This window comes from Etheostoma cragini, chromosome 12 (assembly GCF_013103735.1).
Source record: "Etheostoma cragini isolate CJK2018 chromosome 12, CSU_Ecrag_1.0, whole genome shotgun sequence".
NCBI lineage: Eukaryota > Metazoa > Chordata > Actinopteri > Perciformes > Percidae > Etheostoma > Etheostoma cragini.
In genome coordinates, this window is record NC_048418.1 from 10,240,437 (window position 1) to 10,252,120 (window position 11,684).

Consider the following 11,684-nt stretch of genomic DNA (forward strand, 5'->3'; position numbering starts at 1 on the left):
GCACATTAGAGCAGAGGTGTCCTACAGAGAATTGGAGGCTCTCCCTCAGCAGATGGTTACCCTACGATGACCTCAGTCACAGGTCTCTGAACTCCCACTAATCTAAGCTCCCAGTGTTGTTGTCAAACATCACCTAAAGTGAAGCAGCTAATCCAGCAGGTCTTCTCCCAGACTTGCACGCAGTGCAGCAGTCTGTGTGTTGGAGCCAGACAAAAGAATAAGATGATCCAAAATCTGGCTTCAACCATTGGCTTGTTTCGATGGTCTTTGGTAGTCTGCTGTTATGCCTTAAATGGGGTTTAACTGAGTTAAGTGTCAATATGCTAGGATTTAATTTAAGCAACAGAAAGCAGCACAGGCTCATGTGTAATGCTCATCCTTATAGCACAATATGGTATTACAAATATTATAGTTGCAATGGTCTTTGACATGTCATTTTAAAACGTCAAATAAGAGTAAAATGTATGAATTGGGTTTCCTAATGTTGGTTTCAGAGAATAGAGCTCTGCGGTTTCCTTGTATTTGTTTTTTCTCTCTAAAAGTATAGTCCATATCATGACGTTCCACTCCTTTCATTCACTCATTTACGCTGGATTTACGTTACCTTGGTCTTCCTTTGGGTTGGCATTTTAAACTCAGGTTAATTTATTAGAACGATGGTTAAACCTTTTCTCAAATCTCTGCAAGGTAAATCCAGACAGCTAGCAAGACTATCTATCCAATCAGAGTTTTCTGTTGCACGACTTAAACAACTTTTAATATTTACACATGTTCTACCAAAACATGTTTCTTCCGAGCCTATTTTGCAGCGGCAGTGCAACTCTTTTTGCTGTTATCACGATTTATGTAACAATACGACTAAGCAGCGTGATGTATTATAGCAATAAGCATTTCATTTAACTTTGAACAGTTACTGCTTCACAAAAGCAACAGCAGCTTACTGTGATGAAATAATTTCTGCAGATGCAGTAATCCTCTGTTCAACAGCCATAGCAGACGCACTGAAAATAACGGATTACCGGTGTGAAATACACTCAAGTGCTGAAACACTTTAGGATATTAACAACTCAATTGCCACTGTTAAAGTCTCACGAGGAAGCTTCGCATCAGCAGGGCCCTGGAAAAGGCTTCGAACTGAGCTTTGTGCTGGCTGGAGATAGGTGACAGTGCGCAGATGACGGCTATACACAAGGGTCAGTGAGCAGCTGTTGTCATGATGTTGACCAGAAAGGCAAACGGCCTGGTGACAGCTGCGTCCCCCGCCCAAATGCAACACCTGCCTGCCAGAAAGCATTCACACAAATGCAAACTCAAGCATGCACATGCAGCAAAAACAGTCATACTGGCATCCACATGGTACCAATGCTAAGACATACTAAGAACCACCAAAGGGCTGCAACTACATGCTTTCTTTCTCTCTTTAGAATATTTTTGTCTGTTAAATATCATACATTTGTGAAAAATGCTCAGCAATATTTACCAGAACCTAAGGTGGTGACTTGACTTTGCTTGTTTTGTTCAAACAAAAAAAACAAATATATTCAATTTACAACAATATGACACAGAGGAAAACGGCAGATCCTCACATTTGGGGGGCTGGAACCAGTGAATATTTGGCTTTTTTGCTTAATGAATCACTTAAATGGTTATTTATTGAGGATGTATCCAAATTTAATTTTTCTTTCCATTGAGTAGTGAACTGACTAAAGTTGTAGCACAACAAGACATTCATAAATGGCAAATACCTATGCAATTGCATGCACGCACGTACACGCAACCTGCCACTCTGCTCTTGTTAGATTAGTTAGGCCTGCCTCCAGGAAAATGACAAGCTTGACTGGTCGGCCTTCAATTTTTGGTGCTATTCTCATTATTGCTGACACGGCCGTGCCACAGCAGCCTTGAGTTGGTCGTGTGGCCCAGAAAACTATGTTGCATCTCAGCAAACGTTTTGCGGGTTCCAGGTAATTCTAACCAGCCCAAGAAAGGAGCCAGCACTTGGAAAGGGAGTAATTATCACCCTTTCAGAAACGCTGGCTGCACTACAGGAGAGCCCATCACTTGCCCAATCCGTACAGGGTTCTGGAAATACATGCACTGCGCTTCCACATAGTCGCATAAATCCGACTGAATACTAGCATGAAAGGCAGAATTGATTACTTGGGATAATCAAGCATTCACTATGCTCATGTTGGAGAATAAAGGAACTGTATGGTAATGAGTGGAGGGGTTAGAGCGAGTCTGTGTGTGACTGTAGCCTGCTCATAATCCACCCAATGGTTCCGTGGTCACTCCTCCAAAAAACGAGTCACAGAAGCGGTGAATACACATTTAAGGAGGATTTATAACTCAGACAAAATGCTAGCACTTGTTTTATGACTGGTACGATAAGAGGAGATATCAGCATTTTTTTATGGGTGACACTTATAAACGCAAAAACGCCTCTTTTCTTTCTGTGACAAGTTAGCTTATGTCGAAGACATCAAGGTGTGAAGTGCAGAATTTTAAGCGGAATGCATTACACAACTCGATAAATGCCTTAATCTAAAAAAATGGAAATATTCATGATAATGGCACTTTACACTTAACCGCCTTGTCTTGTGTAAAAACATATCTAGTAACACACTGAAAGCAGAGATCAGCAAAAATATTGCCGTCTCGCGAGCATGTAAGTGCGAGGATGAGCGAGTGATTGTGTTGCTGAATTTATGCACGAGTGTGGTTTTGAGTGCTTCCAGTGTGTCAGTAAATTTTCTTTGAGTACACCACTGAAACCCACTGATACACTTGGGCACAGAGACTTTATCTCCCTCTTCTCTATGCTCTGTCTGGGCCCGGCCATTCTTACATGATTGACAGACCTCGATCTGGACAGCCAGGATTAAACCTATCAATCACATAATGCTTGGAGACAAAAAAAAAAAGAATGGATAAAAAAAAAAAAATTCAGTGCAGTAAATTCAATTGAGAGCACAGGGAGAAAATTGAGGAGAAGAAATATAGAAGGCCATTACCGGGCTATAGGGCTGTAGGAAAGTGAGGCCTTGCAGGATTTAGTTTCAGACGACTCCATAAATTCATATCAAATGACTACAGGAGTGAAATATCAGTGAGGTTACCGTAAACCCTTTGTGATCTTTTAGGTGGAATTGTGCTCAGTCAAGGACAGCCTTTACATGGGAAGTATTAAAGTCCTGTGGATAACAAATCAACATAAAAAGCTAGTATTTTTAGTATCGCCTTAGAGGACATTTTCATCTAAGAGCATGCAGCATTTCCTGTTTATCCCCTGTTGACTTTGCTGTATGCATAGAGGTTATGTGGATGGAAAACATTGTTGCTGTTGGTGCTGTGTTAGTTTAGATAGGCAGTGTTTGTGTTTCTCTCTCTGCTCTGGGACCAATACTCACGTTTTATGGTTAGTTCCCCATAATTGGACACTCCGACCCCTTTGTCTGAGTGGACGATGCAGCGGTAGCGGCCCGAGTCGCCCTTGGTTGTGTTCTCTACATCAAAAGTGCCTATGAAGCGCCGGTTGTTCCAAGGTTTAGTGGCTTTCATCGGGGCCTCCCGTCCACCGATGCCCTGTTTGGAACCGAGACAAACACACAAGTGAGCCTACAAAATGGAAAGGTTTAATAAGCAAAGTGGGCTGACCTTGTGTGTTTCAGAAACTGTGGTTGAGTGTACTTGTTGTCTGGTCCCGTGCACGTTTGTTTGTGCCCTATCATTCCCATCGGTGGCTGATCGTAGGAATACATTTATCACACACACACACACACACACACACACACACACACACACACACACACACACACACACACACACACACACACACACACACACACACACACACACACACACACACACACACACACACACACACACACACACACACACACACACACACACACACACACACACACACACACACACACACACACACACACACACACACACGGCTCTCCCCAGCTGTCACCCCTCACAGCAGGCAGATGGGGGACATTTGTTCATTAGAAATATTTCTTCATTACTGTCATCAGGGGACTTCACTTAATGTTTGTTTTCCAGCTCCTGTGCTAATGAGGATGTGTTTGTTAAAATGATGGAGTACCTGGCAGAGGACCTTTACCCAGCGTCATGCTCCCACTGATCACATGTGTGACAGTGTGCTTAGCAGAAGAGCCGGCAGGGTTGTGTCTGCCAGATGCACTACCTTTGCAGCTCAGAACAAGGTCAATTCAAGACTGCTGTGCAGCTCAGTTGTGCCAGATATAGTACACAGTATCCACAGAGCCAACATCTATATAGGTTAAGACCATACTGCGGTGATCTGGAACAACTGTAATCCCAGTCACAGGGGCCTTTGGAAATCTTGTGAGCAGGTGAGTTTTTCAACACAATTGCACAATAAACCAGTGTGTGAATGGCTTAGCTTGAATTTGTCAAATGATTTATAAAGTAAACTACAAGTTTTCATACTTTGAACAACCGTAGTACATGACACATTAACATGACTGGCCATTGAACATTTAGAGAGTGCTAACCAGTGGTCTGTTTAAGGTTCACTGTCAATTTAAATGGACATCTGCTCACCAATCAGCGGAACGGCAGTGGTGGAAGGGTTTAAATGTGGCCCTATGTAATTAGGCTTTTACAGAGCCATTTGGATCTAAATAGTGGGAGTTATTACACATGCACAATTGTCTCTGTGTCCACAGTATTATGAGTTGTTGTGTGATGGTGATTGATTATGAATTTATATTTTGTTTTCCATGTATTTTACTTTTTTTGGTTGCCAACATTGGTATCCAGACACAAAATGGTTGAAAGTTGTAACCATCTGCTTTGATTTTACTTATATAAAAATTTGGATTTGGTAACCATTCCAGTTATGACAAATATTGTAACCCCTTTCCACCAGACATTGATATGAAGTATTATTATTGTATTGAACCTGCTATATTAAATCACAAATGCTACATTTCTAATTTCCACATTTAAGAAGACATAAGCCTGCTGCCCTCTTAGACAACAGTAGCACTCCTGATCAGAGGATTACATATTCAGACAGCAGGGTCTGTTCAGTAAGACATTAATTTCCAGAGGGCCAACTTCTAATACTGACTACACCTTCAGATGTAGTCCTTTGATCTAGAGTATAAGTAAAAAGATAAACATGGATCTCACCTGAAGCCAGAGGCGGAAATTGTCCCTTTTGCGTCCATTGACGGTGCAATGAAATGATGCAGTCTGTCCAGCGTTTACCTCTACTCCCTTTATAGTCAGGAAGTGAGGTGTGCTCACTATAAAAAACAAATGAAAATATTTATTAGACAGCTGCAGAAAAGTTATACAAATGCTGAAATGCACTGTCAACTTCCCTAAAATGCGTTTCTACTTATGCATGAGTATTAATCACCAGAACTGGGTGCTAGAGTCTATCTCCTGTCTCCACAGATTTCACTGCTACCCCCTTTATGCCATCCTATGCTATCGATTTTTATGCAAAACTGGAGAACTAAGGGAAGTAGGCTTGAACGGATAGTGCTCTTACACTATCTGATGCGCCTCAGCGCCGGAGGCCAGCATCACTTTGTGAGGAACATTCCACCTAAATCCTTAAAATGAGACACCAGAGGCCGATCTTGCACCTACCAAAAACCCCATTTTCTGCTATCTCTTGACTGCATCTTTTCATTTATTGAGGGGATTTTTCCAAAAGCATTATTCTCTTCTCCAACTGTGCTCATTATCAGTATGCACACTGACTGGGATCGTCCAAAAAAAGTAACTTATGTCGAACATTTTTGATTAGTACCACTATTCTGCATAGAAAAATAGGGCAATTCAGTGGAGCGACCTTGATTCGAAACATAACCAAATCTCCAAAGACTTGGCAAAAGCTAATTCTATCACTTTCATCATCAAGACTTCATCACATCTACTTTATATTTTACAGCCTCATTTTTTAACTACACTTCCTTTATGACTTTGTCCTGTCAATCCATCCAATGCCAAGAAAGACAAATCTATTTTTCTCATCACTAATATCTTCTTTAATGATGCAAGAAGAGGCAGACCACCCAGTGGCATAATCACACCTTCGTGCTGGATACCCCACATGGTTGTATAAATAGAAAAGGAATTGGCTGTGCTCCACTGAGGAGTTGCTCTGATCACTTTGCTTATCACTCAAGAAACCCAATTGCCACTGAGCGGGTTATTGATCCACTCGGACCTTTGCACATTTACACATTGATCACGTCGCCAGGCCTCATTGATTTTCTTACGTACATTTATATTCAACACCTTTCGGTGTATAAATCCATCTTATTGACATAACATTCGTAGTAATTCAACAGCTTTCAAATGGATACCAGGTCATTAGTGCCTTACAATCAGAGCTTGATACTTCAGCTATGAGGGGTAGTATAAATCAATTGATGACAACCTGTGTGGTATTGATTTAGACTTACACTGTAGAGTGTGCCTCTTTGTATAAAATTAAGCAGTGCCATATGCACTTGCATTACTCCCAATATTCAAAAGTATATCCTGAAGAGCCCTCATCCTTGTTCTCCCACCGCTAAAGCCTATCCCAAATGCTACAGCAAAACAAAAATAAATAAAAAATAAATCAAATATGCTAGTGATTGCATGTTTATTAGCTCCACAGCATACTGTGAAGTGCTTATATTCAGTAAGGACAGCTGGACATCAGAGATGAGATGCTTTACTGGATATCATGGGGAGGGAGGAAAAAAGTGGAATCCCAACACAATCAGCAGCAAACTGTATGGTATGTATGTATTTTTTGCACTATTTCTCCCAGTCCTCAAAGGATAGATTTAACACAGCTGCTCCAACATTTTATTATGAGCACACTTCAGCATGTCAAGTGTAGTTCATAAATCTTCAGGGAACTAGGAGGAGGGAGGTATACACTTTGGATTGACTGTAGCATACTCTTTGAAGGCCTTTTGTTTGACTGGGAGGCCTTGAATAGAACAATGATACAGGTATTTGGAAAGGTGTCATGGAAAGGACAATGAATGTTTGATGATATTCTTTTATGAAGGGGAAAAAGGACTTACTGCACTGGTGGCCCTGGACCACAACATCTTTGATGGCCAGCAAGCCACGCTGCCCTGAGGTTACGGCTTCAAACACAATCTGAGAAAAAGAGAAGAGACTCATAACACCAATGATAAATGGGCACATGTCTTTAAATGGCACTTGAGTGAGGCTGCCCGCGTGCACAGAGGAGTCCAGCTCCCGCTAATGCGATCTGCTCTTAGCTGGGTCGCAGCTGGTCACACCGCTGCAGGCCCCTGACATTATTTCCACAATATGTCAATGGTTGATAGGTGTTATGACATGCAAGTGTTAAATTAAGTTTGAGCCTTGAAACGATTTACACGGTCGGTGACAAACGCACAGTGTGCAGGAGGTGATAAGCTGCTGAGATCCCGCTACCTAAATCATTTGATTTTAGTTTTGTCCAGGAGCTGAGATTTTTGCCCTCATCCCCAAAACAATGTAGGTAAATGGGATTTTGTTTGTGCATTGCATAATGGCATAAGGAAAAAACTTCTATGCGTACACCCATCTCTAAGTTCTCGTGTAAAGTCCTTCCAATGTTCTTATAAACTGCAAGCTAGTTTTTATAATGTTTATTTTGCACAACAAAATCAAGACTACAGTAACAATAAAATTGAACAAACAATAAAGACTGTGCAGGTGAGATTAAGAAAACCCCATAGGAGCTTATAGAAGGAATCTCACCTAAGGAGAAGAGGAATAAAATATGGAGAAATATAGATCTGCTAAATCACACTGCACTTTTAAAGCTTAGGAAATGTCAGCGGGGACAGAATCTGTACACCTGTTCCTGGGAAACAGCTGCAGTGCAAATGCAAAATCCAAAGCAATCAAACATGTAAAAAGGAAGTTTTTGCAGCTTCACAAGCTGTAACATACAGTAACAATAAAGCTGTTCTAAATACTACAAGTGTTGCTCAAGTTTTGACCTATTTTGAGTATATAGACAAATTTAATTGTTTTAAATGCTAAACTTAACCGACAATTCTTTGTAAATGTAAGTGTAACTTTGTTTATTTAAACAGGCAAACATTGGAAAAAATATGAAGGTGAGATAACACTTTTAGGCAGGGGGGGGGAGTAACAAATTACATTAACTCTCGTAACTGTAACAAAGTAGCTTTTGAGAACTTGTATTTGAGTATACTTAGTATTTTTGTGAAATGTTATTGAAAATCTTTCACACTAAGCTTGGTCATTTGGTTCAATAAACAATGAAACTGTTTCACCTGGCAATTACTAGGTATAAATATCTATTAACAACTACTGTAAACTAAAATTAAGAAGGATTTTATGTGCTTTAACCTTTTTGTAAATCAGTTTTTTGTAATGCGTGACTCTTCACTAAGCAAGGACTTAGATTATGACTAAGCAAAGTGGCTCCTGGCTACCTTGAATAATGCACAAACCTTAACTTAATTTTTTTTAATTTTTTTTACTGTTGACAGTATTGTTGACCCTTCTTTCTTTCAAAGAAATAGTCTCTGCAAAAACTGTTGACTAGGGTAGAAAAAAATCCAAAATTATCTGCATGGATAGATGCCACTAGAGGAAAGTGTGAACATATGTGAACATAGATGCAGTTGCTCTGTCTAGTGTTACATGTTTGACATGTTTGTCACTATTACTGAAAAAAAAAAATCTGAAATCAACTACAACTGTGCTGAGTAGGACTAACATGACCCTATTTTAAGGGCCAAGTTCTCCTGCAAAACAAATGGTCCTTAGCCCTGACAGAGGGCGTGTCCCAGCAGAATGTCAGAGTTATGTACTCACTGGTCAGCAGTGTGATAAAAAGGGAAACAGAGAACATGTCCCCTCCCAAACCCAGGGTGTGGTACAAAGACCTATTACACCACACACACTCAGACTACACATGTTTTGAATGCCATTATTCCCTAAATATAAGGCTAGATCTTCCAGGGTATGGTATATATTAATGGATGTGTTCATGTGTCCTGCTGATCGTAGCTGGGCTGCACACCCATACATCTCCGAGATTCCTTTTGTAGCCTGGGAATGTGGAGGCGGAGATAGTTACCATTGTCATCTGGGAGGCAGGATGCCTTCAGATAAGGTGGTCTAATTATAAATTTCTTTTTTTGTCTCATGAAATATAAAAGTGAATGTCTTGGGTGCCAATTGTGGCCTCATTACAGGCTAATTTAAAGGAAATTAAAAGGCCAACCACTCCACATATCACCACCAGACAAATTAACTAGCCCCCACTCTCTAATTGAAATCCTTTGTTTGTGCAACAGACATCAGTCAGCCTGCTTAATAGCTGTGATATAATTGATTCCAACATCAATGATAGTGCAGTGCATAATTGGGCCTGACCTACAGATTGAAAATTCACATGGGATGAAAGCTGTTGATGTCACAGGAAAGTTCATTCTCATTTGTCAGAGAGACGTACAGTGAACCCAACATTCAATGTCCACGTCACCCACCGGCTATCCCTAAGGGACTTTGCTAAGTACTACATTACAGCAGGATTGATTAGCTCTGCCATAGGCTCTACTGTATTGAAATCAAGATAGATGAGGACAAATGGGTTTTTCTCTTTCATTGGTGCCCTGCTACATTTCAGAATACATAAGGGGGACTGATCCTTGTATTTTAAGAAGTATGTGTAGAACAAATTACATTTACTGAAAACTATCGTTTTCGCACAATGTTTGGCAGTTTTGGAAACGCATGAGAATCTCAATTAAAAGTTTTAAGAATGACCTGACAGAACAGTAATTATCAAAGGCTGAAAGGCTCATGATGACTAAAAGCCTTACTGGTAATTAAAAAAATAATTTCCAAGTATCAGGTGGCTTCCCTTTGACGATTGCGTAGGTTACTATGCAATTAAAGAGACCTATAATTAGAGCCATGTTGTTAATTAGTGACAATTTCAAGCATTGATCTATCTTTTCTTGACTGAGAGTGGCACCAAGATTTTTGGCATCTCAATTTTTTATTTTATTTTTAAGAATTTTTTCGGGGGTCTTTTTCCCTTTATTTAGGAGTGACAGTGGGTAGGCAGAAAGGTGGGAGAGAGAAGGGGGATGACACGCAGCAAAGGACTGCAGGCTGGACTCGAACCTGGTCTGCTGGGGCACACGCTCTTACTGGGGGAGCTAGAGGCCGGCCCGGCATCTATCATTAACCAATGTTGTCAGTTTAGGTCTGGAACAATTACAAATGAAAACAGACCTTCCACTGAGGTTTGAAAAGCTACAGATGGTGGATATTTCTCTAAACACACTGGAAAGCTTAAGTCATTTTGGGCCTAAATGCTCACCCCACGTGCAGAGATTTGCAGAAACAAACGCAAACGCCATGTCAAAATGTTCAAGCCAAACTAAAAACGTATGACCAGACTGGTTTTGTGTCACTATGTTACACAAGGATCACCATCCTGTTACCTTCCCCCTTGTCTCTCTTTTCTTTGTCCATGTGCCTCTCATTAAGGCTCCTATCTTGCACTCAGCAGTGAAGCTCAGAGGTGTCCCTTGTTAACCAAGTTATCAGGGTGATGAGAAAGCAGAAGGACTCTCCTCAGCTCCACTATGGACCAGCTCTGCCAGGCCATAATTAAATAATTCACCGCAGGACCGTCTCCCATTGGGAGGTTAAGAGGTCTCTCTGCATCAATTAACATTTGGTGGACTCATGGAACAAGCCCAGTGAAGACTAATAGCCAAGCAAGTGTGAAATCACCTTGCCCCATCCATCAATGTGCATTGGTAAGTGAAAATGAGTTTTCAGAATTGGAAAAAGAGAATTGGCTCAGATGGAAGGGAGAGAGATTACCATGGAAACCGAGGTAGCACCAGAAATCAATAATTTTAGGTGTTTTGAAGGGGCTATTGTGCCATTGTTTGGACCTTCTCAAATAATAAATTTGACTTGCTCCACCCGGTGAACAGGATTTAATGACTTTGGCTTAACTATAAAAGATGGTTAAAATGAGAAACCTAGTTTTGTGATGCGACATTATGCAAAAGAAAGCTGGATTGAGACTACTTTTCTTTACCTGGTAGAAGTTGGGCCAGTAGGTGCTGATGGCCAGTTCTACCTGTCCCCAGGAGCGTGTAGCTGGACTTGACACATTCCAAACAGGCATCCCCATGGGACTGTTGTTTTCTTTGATATAGACATTTAGATGACCAGGGTGGCTGTTCTCTCTGCCTCCTATATAGTAGTAGAAGGTAATGCAGTGGGTATCATTCTCCCTCAGCTGTGGTGTCAGCAGTAAGGCCTTCTGTCCTACAAAACGTCCAGATGTGTTCATCATCATGAAGGCTGAACCTGAAACATGGACAAGAAGATTCAAGAGTTGAGCAGGTTTTATTCAACAAACAATTCAAAACACTGTCAGGTAAACTGATCTTGACCTGTAGTAAAAGACCCTGCAATACTCATAATCACACAGTGTCCTTTTTACAACTCCAAACTTAAAAAGATGATGGTTAAATTTAATTTTACCAGTCCTCCACTTTCAGACTGACTGAAATATCTTAATTTCTGATTGGATTTCCATGGAGTTTTATACAGACATTGATGGTTCCCAGATGACATACCCT

At 40.8% G+C, this 11,684-nt stretch overlaps 1 protein-coding gene across 16 annotated transcripts in view; it reads right to left on the reverse strand.

The window, feature by feature from the left end:
- Window positions 1-11,684, reverse strand: part of LOC117954295 (receptor-type tyrosine-protein phosphatase mu-like) — a 152,280-nt gene that overhangs the window by 90,371 nt on the left and 50,225 nt on the right. For all 16 annotated transcript variants that reach the window (XM_034887979.1, XM_034887994.1, XM_034887992.1 and 13 more), the window contains exons 3-6: window positions 11,135-11,409; window positions 7,098-7,176; window positions 5,191-5,306; window positions 3,411-3,585 (exon numbers count right to left, since the gene is read on the reverse strand). In XM_034887979.1, coding sequence (XP_034743870.1) covers window positions 3,411-3,585; window positions 5,191-5,306; window positions 7,098-7,176; window positions 11,135-11,409 — 645 coding nt within the window. The remainder of the gene's footprint in view (window positions 1-3,410; window positions 3,586-5,190; window positions 5,307-7,097; window positions 7,177-11,134; window positions 11,410-11,684) is intronic.